Raw genomic sequence first — 20,655 nt, 5'->3', positions numbered from 1 at the left:
ATGGTTTACAAAGAATTTCTGCGGTAAATGAAACTCAATTTTTGTGTGAGTTTTTATACTTTAGGAAGTTTCAGATAATGCCCGAGGAATGATTACTTTCATCAAATTATGAAATCCACACGAGCGAAGCCGCGGGTAATTGGTAGTCTTAAAATATTCTGTAATATTTCCGTTTCTACCCCAATATTTCAGTATCTAAAAGTAAGCTAATGAACCAATCCAGTTTACAGGGCAATGACTTTAGTTTGAAAATGTTCCTTACCGATCAGCCAGACACTGCACTTTGCCACTCAAGAGGAGTACAGAGCCAGGAAGGAACGGTTTTGTTAGATGTGCCTTGAAAGGAACAGGTAATCTTCCTGGAGAGCTCACTTCACATGGTAATTCATGTATCTGAAACATCAACAGAACAATTATTATTAGCAATTTGGTTCATGGTGTAGTGGCCTAGTAAGTGGTCCTGAGAGTAGCTATGGAATGGGAGTGGGCAACTTGGACATATTCTGAATCGTGGCCCTCTTTGTGCTCAGGTGGCTAGGACTATACAATCCACCGATGGTCCATAACCCGTTAGAGGAGAGATCCTCACTTGGACTATGTGTAAGTAGGGTAGCATCCTGCTTCATGAATTGATGGAGCTCAGAACATGTTAAGCAAGCCTCGGACCTATGGGAGTAACGGAGTCCCACTCCCATTTGACAGGCGAGGGACTCCTTGGAAACAACTTGGCGAACAAAATGGAATTCGATGGGGAGCTATCAATTTCAATGGGGCTTATGGAAGAAAGAAAGTAGAACTGGCTGAGTCAGCAAAGAGGATGCACCTGGATGTGCTAGGAGTAAGTGATATTTGGGTAAGGGGAGATAATGAGGAAGAGATAGAAGATTATAAAGTGCACTTGATGGGTGTTAGAAAGGAAAGGGCAGAGTCTGGGGTAGGGCTCTTTATCAGGAATACCATTGCACGCAACATAGTTTCTGTTAGACACGTAAATGAGCAAATGATGTGGGTAGATTTGTCAGTGGGAGGAATTAGGACAAGAATTGTGTCTGTGTATTCACCATGTGAGGGTGCGGATGAGGATGAAGTTGACAAGTTTTATGAAGCATTGAGTGACATCGTGGTCAGGGTCAACAGCAAGGATAGAATAGTGCTAATGGGCGATTTCAATGCGAGAATTGGAAATAGAACTGACGGATACGAAAGGGTGATTGGTAAATGTGGGGAAGATATGGAAGCTAATGGGAATGGGAAGCGTTTGCTGGACTTCTGTGCTAGTATGGGTTTAGCAGTTACGAACACATTCTTCAAGTATAAAGCTATTCACCACTCCACATGGGAGGCTAGGGGTACCAGAGCCATAATAGACTATATCTTAACAGACTTCAAATTCTCGAAATCTGTTAGAATGTACAAGTTTTCCAGGATTTTTCGATGATACAGACCACTATCTGAACCGTAGTGAACTAAGTATCTCTAGGCCTAGGATAGAGAAAGTGAAATCTGTCTGCAAACGGATAAGGGTAGAAAATCTCCAGGACGAGGAAATTAGACAGAACTACATGGATATGATTAGTGAGAAGTTTCGAACAGTAGACAGGAAGTAGAAACAGAATGGGTGGCATACAGAGATGCTGCAGTAGAAACAGCAAGAGGCGAACATCTTGGTGGAATGATGAAGTGAGAGCAGCTTGTAAAAGTAAAAAGAAGGCTTATCTTTTTGTTGCTTTAAGTTGAACAGTCACAGATATGTCTTACGGCGACGATGGGAGAGGAAAGGCGTAGGAATTTGAAGGAAGCTGCCGTGGCCTTAATTAAGGCACAGCCTGGTGTGAAAATGGGAAACCACAGAAAACCATCTTCAGGACCGCCGACAGTGGGGCTCGAACCCACTATCTCCTGATTACTGGATACTGGCTGCACTTAAGCGACTGCAGCTATCGAGCTCGGTAGAAGGCTCATCAGAAATGGCTCCAAACAAGAGCTGAGGCAGACAGGGAATTGTACGTAGGTGAAAGAAACGGAGCAAAATGAATAGTTATTGAATCCAAAAAGAAGTCTTGGGAAGATTTTGGTAATAACCTGGAAAGGCTAGGTCATGCAGCAGGGAAACCTTTCTGGACAGTAATATAGAATCTTAGGAAGGGAGGGAAAAAGGAAATGAACAGTGTTTTCAGTCATTCTGGTGAACTCATAATAGATCCCACGGAATCACTGGAGAGGTGGAGGGAATATTTTGAACATCATCTGAACGTAAAAGAAAATCTTCCTGGTGGTGTTGCGAACAGCCGAGCTCATGGGGAGGAGGAAAATGATGTTGGTAAAATTACGCTTGAGGAAGTGGAAAGGATGGTAAATAAATTCCACTGTCATAAGGCAGCAGGAATAGATGAAATTAGACCTGAAATAGTGAAGTATGGTGGGAAGGTAGGGATGAAATGGCTTCATAGAATAATAAGATTAGCATGGAGTGTTGGTAAGGTACCTTTAGATTGGACAAAAAGCAATAATTGCCCCTATCTATAAGCAAAGGAACAGGAAGGATTGCAACAACTATCAAGGTATCTCACTGATTAGTGTACCAGGCACAGTATTCACTGGCATCTTGGAAGGGAGGGTGCAATCAGTCGTCGAGAGGAAGTTTGATGAAAACCAGTGTGGTTTCAGACCACACAGGGGCTGTCAGGATCAGATTTTCAGTATGCACCAGGTAATTGAAAAATGCTATCAGCGGAATAGGCAGCTGTGTTTATGTTTCGTTGATCTAGAGAAAGCATATGACAGGGTACCGAGGGAAAAGATGTTCGCCATACTGGGGGACTACGGAATTAAAGGCAGATTATTAAAATCAATCAAAGGCATTTATGTTGACAATTGGGCTTCTGTGAGAATTGATGGTAGAATGAGTTCTTGCTTCAGGGTACTTACAGTGGTTAGACAAGGCTGTAATCTTTCACCTTTGCTGTTCGTAGTTTACATGGATCATCTGCTGAAACCTATTAAGTGGCAGGAAGGGATTCACTTAGGTGGGAATGTAGTAATCAGTCAGGGCTATGCTAACGACTTGGTCATAATGGCAGATTGTGCTGAAAGCCTGCAGTCTAATATCTTGCAACTTGAAAATAGGTGCAACGAGTATGGTATGAAAATTAGCCTTTCGAAGACTAAACTGATGTCAGTAGGTAAGAGATTCAACAGAATTGAATGTCAGATTGGTGATACAAAGCTAGAACTGGTACATTATTTCAAGTATTTAGGTTGTGTGTTCTCCCAGGATGGTAATATAGTAAGTGAGATTGAATCAAGGTGTAGTAAAGTTAATGCAGTGAGCTCGCAGTTGCGATCAGCAGTATTCTGTAAGAAGGACGTCAGCTCCCAGACGAAACTATCTTTACATCGGTCTGTTTTTAGACCAACTTTGCTTTATGGGAGCAAAAGCTGGGTGGTCTCAGGATATCTTATTCATAAGTTAGAAGTAACAGATATGAAAGTAGCGATAATGATTGCTGGTACAAACGGGTGGGAACAAGGGCAGAAGGGTACTCAGAATGAGGAGATAAAGGCTAATTTAGGATTGAACTCGATGGATGAAGCTGTACGCATAAACCGGCTTCGATGGTGGGGTCACGTGAAGCGAATGGAGGAGGATAGGTGACCTAGGAGAATAATGGACTCTGTTATGGAGGGTAAGAGAAGTAGAGGGAGACCAAGATGATGATGGTTACACTAAGTTTCTAACGATTTAAAGATAAGAGGTATAGAACTAAATGAGGCCACAGCATTAATTGCAAATAGAGAATTGTGGCGATGTTTAGTCAAATCACAGAGGCTTGCAGACTGAACGCTGAAAGGCATAACAGTCTATAATGATAATGTATGTATGTATGTATGTATGTATGTATGTATGTATGTATGTATGTATGTATGTATGTATGTATGTATGTATGTATGTATTTAGAGCCTTACACAGAATGAGGTCCCTGGAAACCATAAAATTAGTTACTGAGACGTAAAGCCAAAAATATTATTATACAGCAAGAAGAAGGAAGAGGTCCATTCCCTCTCACATGTCATATGCCTCTTTGTGTTACACTAAAGCAGCCTTCGGATCCAACTAAACGAGTCCTAAATGTTCAAAGCGACCATGTATCCGAGAAGCAAAAGCGGGAGACTTTGTGGCTAGCAAGCTAAATAAAGTACTAGATAGATATATTTTATACAATATATTTACTCTGCGATATTACATAAAAAACACTGGCATAAATGTTTTCACATTTAAATATTTCATAATATTGTTCCCAGAAACTATTACATTATATTACATTCTGCAAAAATATATTTAGTTTAATGCAATCACTGAAAATGCATGTGAGTGTGTTCCCAGGACTAAAGTTTGGGACAGTCTGGTGCAAAAAGGAATTGCACAGGAAGCTAGAAGGAGAAATGGAAGAAGAACAGTATAGTTTATGTTTGACCTGATCTTTACATTAATACATATCATGGAGAAAAGATGGGAGTTTGGAAACGGCATAGTGATGACACTTGTTGATATTTAGAAAGCTTATGACTAGAGAAGGGAATTTGCCTATCTGCCTATTTTATTCCTGTGTTCAGAAACGTAGGCTTTTGAGATATAAATCCATTTTAGGGTCTTTTTAGCTGTATTTTGTTGGTTTTATTGTGCCTATAAATGCCTATTTAAGGGGTTTGTGCCTATTTGGAGTATAAATGCCTATTTGATGCCTTTTGACTGTATTTTTAAAAAAGCCTATTTTCTTCCAGTGCATTATATTGTAGCTAGTGTGCTCGACAGAATTATCTTCTCTTTTTTCGATATCTGTTTACCCCACGAACAACAATGGAAATTCTCAGAAGTCGCCAGAAATAGTTCTAGGGCAATTTCCATCAGAAGAAACGAGGAACAATATGACCTGGAAGCCTTCAACCCCTCCAACCTCCTAAGGCATATGCGAGAACCAGTCAACGTCGAACTATGTTGCACAACCCGATGCGAACTGTTCTACGCGTGCGCTTTTGGTTCAGAACGTGTTGTGATTTATTGTGAAGTGGAATAAGAAATGAAGTGTGTTTGCAGCAATGCCCAAAGAAAAATCATCGAAGTCCTACTGGCTGAAGCAGTGGATCACAGGGAATCCCAATTTCACTACGGATGGAATGGTAGTCTGTGAAAATTGCAGTAAGGAGGTAAGTTCGTTTGTTCCTTTTATCTTTTTTTGTGATTGAGAAATATGATCGCATTTCATTGTAACATATATAGGCCTATTAATTTATGTATTGTGGCAAGTTGTTTTGTTGCAATGGTGTATTAGTCTGTATTAGTCTTTCATATTGATAAAATGTAAATAATCATTAAATTACTGAACGAGGAGTTACAACGCCGGTGGTCTCCTGTCACAGAATGGATAGAAATGAAATCAGTATTTCGAACTGTGATTAATTTCTTGTGTAAATAGAGATTTACAACTGAAATGCAATTTTTGAAACTCTCTTTAAAAAACTGAACTGAGCTCGACAGCTGCAGTCGCTTAAGTGCGGCCAGTATCCGGTATTCGGGAGATAGTGGGTTCGAACCCCAGTGTCAGCAGCCCTGAAGATGGTTTTCCATGGTTTCCCATTTTCACACCGGGCAAATGCTGGGAATGTACCTTAACTAAGGCCACGGCCGCTTCCTAACCACTCCTAGCCCTTTCCTGTCCCATCGTCGCCATAAGACCTATCTGTCTCGGTGCGACGTAAAGCAACTTCCAAAAAAATAATAATAAATAAATAAATAAATAAAAAATTGTGAATTCTGTCACACTTCTGCCAAGCCTTCGCGAAACACAGGTTGCAGATCCAACGTGGCCCGGCTTGGACGATGCTACAGCATGTTTTACAAGGTTGCCAAGGCTATCTTTACAAGACCAGGCCAGCGAAAAGACCATTGGTCTGGACTGGTGAGGTCCGGTGAGTATCCGTTGAGCCCGGGGGGGGGGGGGGGGAGGGGGGGGGGGGGGGTAACAAGCATCTAGCATCCCCTCTAGAGACTTACTAAATTGTGACAAAAATAAGGTTATGGGTGCATGTCATGACAATTTCAAGTTATTTTACATGTTATGAGTCTCATTATGATAGCCGTATTGGAGTACAGAATGTAAAAGTTTCAAACAAATTTATTAAAAAACCACCATTCCAATACTGTACAATCTTTAACATACATGTATAATACATGCTTTAATACAAGATAAAACAGTCATAAAAATCTAGTCTATGGAGAAAGCGGTGCTTAAAATGCAATTAAAATTCAGTAATGAACTTGTCATAGTATTATATGTACAAGAAATGAATACTAGTGTTTGTACAAGTACAAGTTGGTTATTTGTAGAACGAGACATAGTCATAATGATCTGACATACATTTGGATTGTACAGATTATTTTATATTAATGAAGCATGGATTAATTAAAATATCAAAAAATAAATCTTCGAACGTTGTTGATTGAGAATCAGGTACATACAATTACAGTAGAGTTTTTAACTCCAAGTGGTTGCGTGATAAGGTCAAAAGGCGCTTGAAGCATCAGTATAGAGGTGTTGTGCCTCCTTCTAGAATAATCTTTGTAGTAGATTGTAGTCGTGAGCTGTTTAGCGTAGATTCAATAAATAGAGTGTTCAATAAAGCCTTAGATGTGGAAGAAATCGCAATGTAGCGCATGTTGAAAACTGAAATGTGTAAGAAAGATCACTTTCACTGTACCATACATTTTGAACACCTCAAGATATTCATCAGGACTTCCTATGGTCGTCATCTTTTTAAGGTCTTTCTCAGAGAGTCCAAAAATCCTACCTGTAGGCAAATATGAGTGTCCAGTAACTGGAAATACCAGTTTTAATTTGTCAACAGGGGATGGTGCATACGGTGTAAGCCACTTTGCACACATTGCCAACATATTACTGTTTTTATTTTGGCCGGCGCAGCCATCAGCAATCAACTTGACTGAAGCAAAGCCTTGTAAATCATTAGATCATAACTCATTGACAACCGCTGATGCTATTTTGTTTGATGATTTCTTTCCCTCATTCTCCAGCCACGTATAAACAGACACATTATCAGGGCACAGTTTGCTTTGAGATGTGCCCATTACAACAGGCAGATTGTAACAGTAAAGTTGTCTGGAATAATAAGCCGACTGATCACTTAATTTTGGCAAAACGAGTTTCTTTTGGCAATCATAGGACATTAAAAAACAGTCCTCCTCTTTTTTCCTTAAGATGTCGATAAAAATTCTCTGGTCGCCATGACAGTTTGATGTCACTTGTAGCATTATGATTGGCTGAAACGTTCATGTCCATTTTTGATAAAAACTACGTTTGAAGGTGTCCGATTATGAAAGAAACTTCACATTTCTATGTTAAAAAATTACGTATAAATATTCTTTTATGAAAGACACCGACCACTAATTCAGAGAGAGCATTAAAAATGCTGTAAGGATCAATCCTTAACTCAATTTTGATATAGGTGGCGCATGTCCATGTTTGATATTAGGCACCTCAAATAATTCCTCTTAACATCCCAATTTTCAAAAACAGGCGTCATTCTATAATTTAATACATAGAGTTTTGAAAATTCCAATCTCTCCTCACAACTTAAAAATTGAATTAAACTATACAAGGAACTTGGATAAACTCAATGGGTTCAAAGTTGAAATGCTTAACCGATTGATTAATAAAGTTAAATATACTCTATCCACGAATCTCATTCCGGATAAACCTTTTAAAAAAAAACTAGTTACTCCACGTTTACATACAATAACCCAGCCGTCCACCAGATCGCGAACACACTGAAGAAATATGACACTAATATTGCTTTCAGAACAGTAAATACAAATCAAAGTATATTTTTTAACACATTGCGGACCGGTCCCGAGAAAACTCGTGTTTGCCTAGCCGAGCGTTGCGGACCGGTCCCGAGTTATCTCGTGTTAGCAGCAGACCCAGCAGACTGAACTTTAGTGCTATCTTTTGAGATATACGGGAACTATTTGGAGGTCAAGGGTGATAGAACTCTGTTACGTATGGTTCTACACAATCGATAGTCGCATTTGTTTTCGAGTATTCTTCATATCGTAGATTTTCTTTGCATTTCTTGACAACATATTTACAAAGTTCAAAGAGCCATGCAAGATGGCAGCGCCTAGCGATCATACGTGTTTACACAAAGATGAAATTATTCGCGAATTATGTGCTGATACAGGCTCCGAATATTAAGTGATGCTGAGTATTTAGAGTTCGACGATGAAATATCTTCTAACGGAAATGTTTCAAGTGATGACGAGGCAAGGTGTGGAACTCACGTAGCGCAGAACGAGTCGTAAGTTATATTTGTGTTACGGGTGTAAATATTCTAAATATTGTAAATAATGCAGTGTTTTATGACGACTGGGTTATGGACAACAGTGAACCTAGGTTAGAGGATTTTGAAAGTGCTCCTGGTATAAAGGTATAGCCTAATGAATCTGGAAACATAGGACAAGTGGCAGGACTTATGTTTGGTGAGGAATTTTTTCAGTATGAAGCTGAAAAGACAAACTTACACTATGAGCAGAAATCACATTCTCATAACTTATCCCCTAAAACACTAAAGTGGACTAATGTCACTAGCAGGGAAATTAAAATATTAATCCTCTGTGTATATTGATACGTCAGGTGAAGAAATCATGTCTGAAAGATTACTGGCCAACCGATCCCCTAATAAAAAGACCAATATTTCCGAAAACTATGAGCCAAAATAGATTTCAAGAAATACCCTGCATTTCAACCAATTATTCAGGAAGGCCAATAGAAAAATATACAATAGTCCTTCAAAAGCTATTGAAGTTCTGACAGTTTATTTGTATGCATGCACTCCAGCTTAGAGGTAGTTAGAAAGTGGCCGGGAACAGGGCTGTGCATGGGGCGAACGGCACCCGGTCCGCAATGTGTTAATCATAATAAAGTCAATTATAAAAACAGCCATTTTCCGAGATCTGGTATTTACAGACTAACTTGCTCTCAGTGTGAATTTAGTTATGTTGGTCAAACTGGGCGCAGCTTCTATACGAGATATATGGAGCATTATAAAGCCTTCGAACATAATAAATATTCAGCGATGAGCTCACATATGAGAGAAACAGGACACCAGCTAGCTTCGACACAACATTTTATCATTAGCAACGTCTCCATGAAAGGTCCCATTTTCTTTTCTACGACTTTCACATAAATCAACCGTACATATTTTAACATACCGTATTTGATACTGTACCGGGAACAGCGGTACGGAACTAAGTCCCCGCAATTAAAATTTAAAACTTCGCGCCACGCGCCGGCCCAACAGCAGAAGACAGACAAGAACAGCGAGCAACATGTGTGTGTGACGTAGAGCGGATTGACGTCACAGCCTGCCCCCACCCCGACACAGAGAGAGCCTAGATCAAAATGGAATGTTCCTTGAGTTTCTTCGGCTAATAACTTTCCCCACAGTAATAGCTGGATAAAATCAACCACATCATCATGTAGCCCCATATTTTATCTCCATTCCTACAAGGTTGGGTAAAAATCCGGCAAGAGACTACGAAGTTTTTGATCGAAATGTAAAGGCATATTTTGGCTTGGATCGGGTATAAATAGAAAGCTGCTTTCCTTAGCAGAACAGTGTGTATCGCAGTGGAGTTCGTGCGGCTAGCAGCGAGCGGTCGGCTCGTAGGGACCGCGATGCTACACGAGTGATAGTGTCATTTCGCCGAGTTAAAGACTTAAACTCCACAGTACTGAGTTTGGACTTTGAATAATTTCAACTAAACGTGAGTGATAGTCTCATTTCGCCAAGTTCAGGACTTAAACTTCACATTTGAACTTAAAAATATTGCAGCGAGTTCCCAGTGATAATTTTATTTCGCCGGATTTCCGTGATTCACGAACGATAGAATCCAACCTCATTTAAACTTTGATGGTGATTTATTTGGACAGATGTTTCAAACTTACATTTCATACGAGTGTTTATAGCCCATAATTGATGAAACAATCCGAACAGTGATAAATTGTGAACAAAATTCACCTTGTCAACTAAAGGAAATACTTTGCTAATTTTCTCTTCAGACTGTGACGAGTGATTAATTATTGAATTAATTTCAATCCATGACTGTGTCTTCGGACTTATTGAAGTCGTGATGTTTTCCAAATATCTCGTGTAGACATTGGACTGTGATTAGTTCCAATTAGAGATGGGCGAAGTTGTTCTTTTTCCGGAACAGTTCCGGTTGTTCCGGTTCCGAAAAAATACTATGTTCCGAATAACAGTTCCAAAATAACAGTAAAAGGTTTAGGCAGTGGGGAATTAGAAAACATTAACTAACCTCATAAATGTTCATTCTAAAACTGGCTCCTCACTGTTAGTTTCATGCTTTACTCTTTGTGTCTGTAGAGAATGCTGAAATATAGTTTTTATCAAAAAAGTGGGTATAATGAAGCCTGAGAAAGAAACACCTTAATTAAATTTAATTTAATTTTCAGCTGTGATCAGTTGTTAAATGTTTCATTTTGCAGGTATCTTACAGCCTAATAAATAAATAAATTAGTTTCGACAGACAGAATAACAGTTATAGATTAACTAAGGAGACAGGTACCAGTAAAATATGAAATGTTTAGGCCTTGTTCAATAACATAGTGGATAGCTCAACACAAACAGCCGTAAATCGCGCTAAAAGAATACTTTGACGATGCACGTGGTTTCACGCAGCAAGAATTCATACGAATAAAGATTAAAAATCAGTGCCATGCACACTTTCGCTGTCTCTCAAAATCCTGACTGAGATGCGCGCCTCTCCGTCTTACAGTTTCATATTTTGTGGGTTCCTTCCCCTTCCATTAATACTCCAGTGCAGTCACGTTTCAAAGAACTTCGAAGCCAGCGCAGAGAAATAGCACTCACTTTCGCCCAGAGTCGGAACAATCAGCCAACCAGGATACAGAACACTGTTCTTTGGGAACAGGGTGTTGCTAGACCAGTCCCACCGAGTGCAGGCGATACGGAACACTGTTCTTTCGGAACGGGGTGTTGCTAGACCAATCCAGCTGAATGCAGGCGATACGGAACACTGTTCTTTCGGAACAGGGTGTTGCTAGACCAATCCAGCTGAGTGCAAGCGATACGGAACACTGTTCTTTCGGAACAGGATCTTGCTAGACCAATCCCGCCGAGTGTACAGTAGAGCCCCCTTTCATAAAACATTTTTCACTAATATTATTATGAATATTACGTTTCATAGAGTTATTATGTAATAATATTAGTTAGGCCTATTCCTTTATGAGTAAAAATTATTAGTAGATACTCCTAATAATATTTGTAAACAGTTTCAAGGACAATATGACTAATAAAAGTTACTCATATTATTGGGATTATTTCCATGAGTGTATTTCGACTCATAATCGATATTATTAGTGAAACCAAAGCGAATGGACCGAGCTCGATAGCTGCAGTCGCTTAAGTGCGGCCAGTATCCAATATTCGGGATATGGTGGGTTCGAACCCCATTGTCGGCAGCCCTGAAGATGGTTTTCCGTGGTTTCCCATTTTCACACCAGGAAAATGCTGGGGCTGTTCCTTAATTAAGGCCACGGCCTCTTCCTTCCCACTCCTAGCCCTTTCCTGTCTCATCGTTGCCATAAGACCTATCTGTGTCGGTGCGACGTAAAGCCAATAGCAAAAAAAAAGGAAGAAGCAAAGTGAGTGGTATTTTAATATTTTGGCATAAAATTGTGAAGATCAGTGAACGGGTTGACTCTGATTCAAATAGTGATGAGGAGCGAATGTACTGGTGCGGAACAAACATATGAATACAGTGAGAGATTTACGTCGGATTACAGAACATCTGAATATGTGCTTGATAGGAGAATGCAAGGAATGAAGCACTAACCTCAAAACAGCAGCTTCAGATTGCACTGAACTGGTTAGGTAGTGGTACACAGTAGCATTCTGTTTCTGATATACATGATATTTAAAAAACTACAATCTGGAGAGTTATGTCAGCGCCAGATGACACCCTTCCTCATGATGTCGCATGTTGGTTAGCTGACTATGGCGAAGTGCTGCATTTGTCATATTCACTGAACTTGCCGGTATTCCTTTAGTTTGAGGAGTACTTGGTGGAACGCCAGAAATTGATGCACCAAGTGCGTATGAACCAGCATTTGCTGATTGGTATGGGAAACATTCCTTGAATGTAATGCTCATATGTGGGCCAAATTTAGAATTATACAGTTGATAGCGTGGTTTGGCGACCACAGGGCTCATAGCTAAGTCCTGGCATTGCTCCCACTTACTTGTGCCACTTCCAGCTATCCTATCCGACCTCCCTTGGTCAACTCTTGTTCTTTTCTGACCCCGATGGTATTAGGTTGCCAGGCCTAGGTAGTATTTCTTTTTCACGCCCTTCGTGGCCCTTGTCTTCCGTTGGACGATACCTTCACTTTTTGAAGAATCGGATCCCTTCCATTTTTTATCTCTGATTAGTATCATATACAGGATGGTTGCCTAGTTGTACTTCCTCTTAAAACAATAATCATCATCACCACCACTTAGAATTCTATTATGTTGTGAGAATTGGCCTGGTAGTGTCGACGATGCTAGGGCTCTAAGGCTAAGTGACTTGAACAATAAGATGATTGATGGATGGAGACCTTTTTTTGGTGCAGTTCTGCTCGGAGACTCAGTCTATCCTTTTATGCTCCGCTTATACCACCGGTAAACCAAGATGTTGCTAGTCCATCTCAACAGAGATTTTTAAGAGAACATAAAAAGAAAAATAATGGAGGGTTATAGAGTGTGCAATAGGCTGCAGCCCAAAAACTTTCCTCAAAGAACATTTCTTCTCTCACATTACTTTAAATCTTTTTACCGGTACCCATTCTCCTATGTACCGAAAGTCAGAACAACGAAAATATCAAGTGACCCTATTGAAGATATGGATTAATATCCAGTTGTAGTCAAGCAATAGCCTACTGCTGGGAACAAACACAAACCAAGAACACATGCAACAAACCGATTCTAACCTCCAATTGGATCAGCTGACTAATTAACTAGTATTATGGGTGAAGACATTTTATTAGTCATGTATACACCTTTATGAAACAGAATTTGGTTAACCAATAAATATTTTTATCAGTTCTAATAATATCAGTTAGTTTTATGAGACAGGGCGATACAGAACACTGTTCTTTCCGAACAGGGTGTTGGTAGACCAGTCCCGCCGAGTGCAAGCGATATGGAGCACTGTTCTTTCGGAACAGGATGTTCCGGCGTACTGTTCACTTAGAGCCCAGTTCCGAGTTCGGAACAGTTCCAAAATAACTGTTGTGTTATTTTTTGCCCATCTCTAGTTCCAATGCATGTTTAATCTGTGCGGACCTTGAACTGTGTTGAGAAGTGAACTACATTTATGGTAGACATTAGACTGTGTTTAGGGTGTACATTTACCACAAATTAAACTGTTTATTCTAGACTAGTAATGAACTGTGCATTTAAACTGAGTTTTCAGTAGACTATTTTTTTAGTGTGATCAAACCACGGACTGTGGAGGAGTGAAACATATTTTCATTTCATTTCAAGTTGATGAACCAGATCGGTTCATATGTGAAACATTTTTCTTTTTCCGAGTGACTGAGTTAAGATTGCTCGTAGCTCTAAACAAATATTTTGTGTGTGATAATTTCAACCTGTTTCAAGTGTCACATTTTCTTTAATCACACTACGAGTGACTCTTTCGTTCAAATCTGTCATTCAAGAAGCTCTTTCCGTGTCCAGGTGCTAATGTGTACAATCATAAGCCATTCTCCGTGCAACCAAATCTCAATGTTCACACTACTACGTTATTCCAATCTTCTGGACGTCGCATGGATGTTCCAGAACTTCTAGAATTTCCATCGCGGGAGAAATCGTGGTTGCATGGTGCCGAGAGGGGACTGATGGTAGTACAAGGAGAGCAGCCGGATTTCGAGTACATCACCAGACTGGATGAGGAAAGGATCATTTCCTGCATGTTTGCTGTATGAAGGTGACATAATTTTGGATTTTGTTAATAAATTCAGAAAAAAATTAAGAATTTTTCAAAAAAATCCTCTCCCTTTGTAAGCACTTCAATCAGAACGGTACATGCCCTGCATTTAACTCATGCTCATCAAAGTACCATACTTACTGTTACACTGTTCACACTTCTGTTTTAAATAACTAACAGTGATTTTAATATCTTGTACTCATGCTATGGGAATGGAAAAAACATCCCCCTTGGATGACTGTGCTTACACTCAAGACTGTCACAGTCTTAATGATGTATAAGAAGGGGATCCATTTTGGTTTTAAACGCTCAAATTCATGATAAACCAGTTTTAATCTTCAAAAACTGTTAATTCACAGTGTTTTTAACATACTTTCTGTGCAATATCCTTATTTTATGTTATAGTATAACATTTTATGAAATCATTGTCCAACATTTTACTCTATAGTTTATAAGATTAGAAAGATTCCATAACCATTAATTTTTAAGATTGATATAGGCAGATGATGCCCGTAAAAAAAAGGGGTGGAACATGTACCTACGACTTTTATGTATTATGTATAAATTTTAACCACATGAAATAATGGATTATATTGTATTGTACTGAACAGGTGGATCTATAAATGTTATAATAATATTCGAGATATATGCAAGCTCATAGCCGCATGACCCTAACCGCACGGCCAACTCTCCCAGTAAGACAGGATAGAAACAACAAAGCTAAAGTGGTATGGGCATATGATGAGAATGGGAGAAGAGAGTGTGCCAAACAAAGTCTTTTCAGGGAAGTTAACAGGAAAGAAACCACAAGGAAGACCCGGAAAGAGATGGACAGATTCAGTGGGGGAGTGCGTAGAGAAGAGGGGAGGAAAACCAGAAGATGTAATTAAAAAAAGGAGAAGAGTGGTGGAGAGACAGGAAGCGATGGGGTTCCTTGATTCACAACCCAACCCGGGAAGCCGGAAACGGGAAATGAAGATGGTGACAGGAATTAATAAAAATGATCATGGCAATGTACATGGAATGTTGTAGTTGCGTGCGAACACAAGTTGGTAGGACAAGTTGGTTCAAAATTACTAGTGGGCTGAGACAGGGAAGTGCTCTATCGCCAATCCCGCTTACAATGGATGAAATCATGAGAACAGCAAAAGCAGCATATGGAGGAAGAGAAATGCAGTGATGGAGGTCCTCGATTCACAACTCGACCCGGGAAGCTGGAAACGGGAAATGAAGATGATGATGGTGACAGGGATTAATAAAAATGATCATGGCAATGTACAAGGAATGATGTAGCTGAGTGCAAATACAAGTTGGTTCAAAATCACTGGTGGGTTGCGGCAGGGAAGTGTTCTATTGCAAATCCCGCTTACAATAGTAACGGATGAAATCATAAGAACAGAAAAAGCAGCATATGGAGGAAGCGAAATGAACATGTTATTTGCAGATGATATTGTGATTTGGGAAGAAGAGGACAAGAATGTTCAAGAACAGTTGGATGTGGTGAATGGGAAGATTGAGGAATTTGGATTGAAAATAAGTGTAGAAAAGAGTAAAACTCTTGTTATGACTGGAGGGTAGAAAGAAGGGAAAGGTCAGATTACACTTGCAGACAAACCCCTGGAAGTAGTGGAGACGTTCAAATACCTGGGGAGTGAATTAATGGACTGGATGCTGAAATTAGTAAGAGGATTCAAACTGGAAGCTGTTTCTATCATAGTGTAAGAAACATGTTACGGGACAAAGATGTGCCAATGGAAGCAAAGGAAACTATGTATACAAGATGTATTACGTATCCATAACAATGTACAGAGCAGAAACTTGGACAATGACAAAGAAGGATGAGAGTCTAATACAGGCAGCCGAAGTGAAGTTCTTGAGGAGTATGATACAGAGGAGTAGAAGAGACAAAATAAGGAATGAGAAAATCTGAGAAGAAATTGGAGTGGAAAAATTGAATGATAGAATAGAGAAGGGCCGACTAAGATGGTTTGGGCACATAAAGCAAATGAGTGATGAAAGAATGCCAAAACAGGTGATGGAAATGCAAATGTAAGGAAGGAGAGGCTGCACGACCACGATTGAGATGGAAGGACACAATCCAACGCAGTATTAGAAAAAGAAACCTGGATTGGGATACAGTGTTGGAGAAGTGGTGGAAGGACCGAAGAAAGTGGAGAGGAACCATATTAGCCCCTGCCCAGCTAAGCTGGATAATGGGAAATGATGATGATGTAATCACTGTTATATTTTTCCACAGAAAATATTCCCTTTTAAATTGTTCATAAAACTTCCCACACGTTAGATCATTCATTCATTTTAGTACAACCAAATACATATGGAACAGCGACTGCGATTACAAGTAAATGGAGGATAGGTAGAAAATGGCACTCCTGTTGGCAGAACCTGGCAAACTGGCACCAAATTAAAATGTTAATGCATTTCTTAAGAAAGAATAGTAAATTAAAATACATACACACGTACATACATACATACATACATGTATGTTAAAACTTGCACATCACTGAAAACCTGTCTGAATAAGTGCGATGTAAAAGCAACCGAAAGAAAAGAAAAGGGTGAGCTAACACCAGCACTATTCATTAACACACACTTTATAGAATACAGAACTCTTACTGCGTGGAAAAACAGAGGGGGGAGGGAGATCCTTTGCATTTCATTATTACAGCAGCCATAAATTTCACAAATTTGCCAACTATTATTATATGTATTCTTCATCGATGTGAATCAATAAACTGTGGGGTCTCATTCCCTCCATAATTGTGAAAAAACATTTGAATGACTATTTCCACAAAATCAGCTGGGAAGATTTGCCAGGTTTTCATGCTATAAGATGCACACTGCAATGGGCCGCGATATATTGCGAACTGACTCGCACTTATCTCTAGTGTACAGTATTTGGTATAAACATTACTTCCTTTGTTTAAATTTAAAGAGGACACTTGCATTCCATCCAAAAGTAACCTATCAAATTGAATACTCATTCTATAGTGGGTATCCATCCCAGGAACAATAAAAGCAATTCAGTAAGGAGTTTCATATTAATATCACTTTGATGCTGTTCCCGTAGAGTAACCCTTGCTATAGGGCAGCTATTTCCGTGGGGATTTTCTCTCTCCCTGAATTCCAAATGCTGAACAGTTCAACTCATCGTTGATCAACCTGAGTTTTGAGGTCACTCAGTGCTTTAACATGGTCACTGCGTATTAGCAGAGCATGATATACCTGCCAACCTGAACAATATATCTGTGTGGGACTCTATAAAGTTGTAATTATCGAAGTTATGTACGTTGGTAGGACGAGTTCTATTGAACTCGTGGACTTATCCCACTCACGCGCCTGGTGCGTGACCCGCATGGTGGTAGAAATAGAGAAGTAATACTGGTCACCAAATGGATCACGCGCCACGCGTGTTGGTAGATTACTGTGCATTATTTACCGCGGATAGCAAACAAATGCATAAAATGTTACAGACATAAATATATTCATATTTACACTACTCTATTACAGGATTTGACAAACAAATATGAAATACTTTGGCTAATTGGGTGGATTATTATTTGTAAGTTTCATTTTCCGTATTGATTGGATTCACAGTACAGACAAGAAATGTTTTCCACCCAGTGGCGTATCGTGGAATCTCCACTGAGGCATGCAACTAGTAACCATGCAGTTAACACAATGTACACTGACTGACAGAGCAAATGCAACACCAAGAAGGAGTGGTCAGAACTTTATGCCAATTGCAGGGTAGACTGACGTCACTGAGGTATGCTCATGATGTGAAATGCGCCGCTGTGCTGCGCACGTAGCGAACGATAAATGGGACACGGCGTTGGCGAATGGCCCACTTCGTACCATGATTTCTCAGCCGACAGTCATTGTAGAACGTGTTGTCGTGTGCCACAGGACACGTGTATAGCTAAGAATGCCAGGCCGCCGTCAACGGAGGCATTTCCAGCAGACAGACGACTTTACGAGGGGTATGGTGATCGGGCTAAGAAGGGCAGGTTGGTCGCTTCGTCAAATCGCAGCCGATACCCATACGGATGTGTCCACGGTGCAGCGCCTGTGGCGAAGATGGTTGGCGCAGGGACATGTGGCACGTGCGAGGGGTCCAGGCGCAGCCCGAGTGACGTCAGCACGCGAGGATCGGCGCATCCGCCGCCAAGCGGTGGCAGCCCCGCACGCCACGTCAACAGCCATTCTTCAGCATGTGCAAGACACCCTGGCTGTTCCAATATCGACCAGAACAATTTCCCGTCGATTGGTTGAAGAAGGCCTGCGCTCCCGGCGTCCGCTCAGAAGACTACCATTGACTCCACAGCATAGTCGTGCACGCCTGGCATGGTGCCGGGCTAGAGCGACTTGGATGAGGGAATGGCGGAACGTCGTGTTCTCCGATGAGTCACGCTTCTGTTCTGTCAGTGATAGTCACCGCAGACGAGTGTGGCGTCGGCGTGGAGAAAGGTCAAATCCGGCAGTAACTATGGAGCGCCCTACCGCTAGACAACGCGGCATCATGGTTTGGGGCGCTATTGCGTATGATTCCACGTCACCTCTAGTGCGTATTCAAGGCACGTTAAATGCCCACCGCTACGTGCAGCATGTGCTGCGGCCGGTGGCACTCCCGTACCTTCAGGGGCTGCCCAATGCTCTGTTTCAGCAGGATAATGCCCGCCCACACACTGCTCGCATCTCCCAACAGGCTCTACGAGGTGTACAGATGCTTCCGTGGCCAGCGTACTCTCCGGATCTCTCGCCAATCGAACACGTGTGGGATTTCATTGGACGCCGTTTGCAAACTCTGCCCCAGCCTCGTACGGACGACCAACTGTGGCAAATGGTTGACAGAGAATGGAGAACCATCCCTCAGGACACCATCCGCACTCTTATTGACTCTGTACCTCGACGTGTTTCTGCGTGCATCGCCGCTCGCGGTGGTCCTACATCCTACTGAGTCGATGCCGTGCGCATTGTGTAACCTGCATATCGGTTTGAAATAAACATCAATTATTCGTCCGTGCCGTCTCTGTTTTTTCAACAACTTTCATCCCTTTCGAACCACTCCTCCTTGGTGTTGCATTTGCTCTGTCAGTCAGTGTATTAAGTAAATTTCAATTCTACTCACCCCTAATTACATGTAGGTGAACTCGAGCCAAACAGTTTTACTGTAAGGTTCTGGATTGAACGTGCGTACACAATTCCTGTTTTCTGTTTTTAAATTTACGAGGGTCCGCCTCTGTGGTGTAGTAGTTCGCTTCCCGGCTCTGCCACGAAATTTGAAAAGTGGTACGAGGGCTGGAACGGGGTCCACTCAGCCTCGGGAGGTCAACTGAGTAGAGGTGGGTTCGATTCCCACCTCAGCCATCCTCGAAGTGGTTTTCCGTGGTTTCCCACTTCTCCTCTAGGCAAATGCCGCGATGGTACCTAACTTCAGGCCACGGCCGCTTCCTTCCCTCTTCCTTGTCTATCCCTTCCAATCTTCCCATCACCCGCAAGGTCCCTGTTCAGCATAGCAGGTGAGGCAGCCTGGGCGAGGTACTGGTCATCCTCCCCAGTTGTATCCCCCGGCCCAGAGTCTGAAGCTCCAGGACACTGCCCTTGAGGCGGTAGAGGAGCTGAGTCCGAGTTAAAAGCCAACCCTGGAGGGTAAACAGATTAAGAAGAAGAAGAAGAAATTTACGAGGGAAGGTAGAGGTCTCGCGGCTTTAACTATTTGCATCTTTTCATCAAACGAACGGCCAGTAAATGGCTCTTCAAACTGATTTACAATTATATCCGTTTTAGACTCATCCATCGTTAATACCACATGTGCGCAAAATATAATAAAACTCCGAAAACGACGAATAGCACAGGAACAGCACACACAGAATGAACTCACTAATCAGCAAAACACACAATGAATTAACTCACTAGTTAGCCACAACTCAAGCACTGGAGGTAAGTCACCCCAGTGGCATTGGTCAGTTTCGTCACGTTGGGTTCTCGCTGGGGGGGTAATCTGTGTGTCCCGTTAGCTGTGAACATGTCGACTTCTCCAAGTTGCTAACAGATGGCAGAGGGTAGCACGGGTATGGGGTGACAAATTCTGACCAAGTTTCAATTGCAGCAAAATCGTTCGGAGGGTTTCAGAACTACGTCTGCCACTGAATGCAATTTTAAGATTGAATGCCTTACGTCCGTAACTCCTACATTTGCTGTCTCTTTCTTCCGAGAGTGGAGTAGACGGCGAGACTACACCAGCACCACACGCAATCAAGCAACGGAACTAGTACAGTTGCGCGGACCTTTTGAACTTCTGAGAGATGAAATCGTTAATACTTAACCTGAAACAACCTAAAATCGTAAATCAGACAGTTCTTTGTGTTATCATAACGCATGCAATGAATGCCTTGCATTCAAGGAGAATGCGCCCCTGGTTCCACCTATAAATACTTATTTAATGTAAACGGATTTACATTGGTACCGGTTTTGGCCTTCCATGGCCATCATTAGCCAGTACGTAATTATATTAAAGCCGTTAGACAATATAACAAAGATATTATTAT

The 20,655-nt window shown here is 41.1% G+C and overlaps 1 protein-coding gene across 5 annotated transcripts in view; it reads right to left on the bottom strand.

Moving 5' to 3' along the window:
* LOC136863422 (32 kDa beta-galactoside-binding lectin) overlaps positions 1–20,655 on the bottom strand; it is a 297,029-nt gene that overhangs the window by 118,951 nt on the left and 157,423 nt on the right. For all 5 annotated transcript variants that reach the window (XM_067139833.2, XM_067139832.2, XM_067139831.2 and 2 more), the window contains one exon: positions 263–393. In XM_067139833.2, the coding sequence (XP_066995934.2) occupies positions 263–393 (131 nt within the window). The remainder of the gene's footprint in view (positions 1–262; positions 394–20,655) is intronic.

This window comes from Anabrus simplex, chromosome 2 (genome assembly GCF_040414725.1).
Source record: "Anabrus simplex isolate iqAnaSimp1 chromosome 2, ASM4041472v1, whole genome shotgun sequence".
NCBI lineage: Eukaryota > Metazoa > Arthropoda > Insecta > Orthoptera > Tettigoniidae > Anabrus > Anabrus simplex.
The sequence above is the reverse complement of the archived record's forward strand: the minus strand, read 5'-3'. Positions and strand labels throughout refer to the sequence as shown.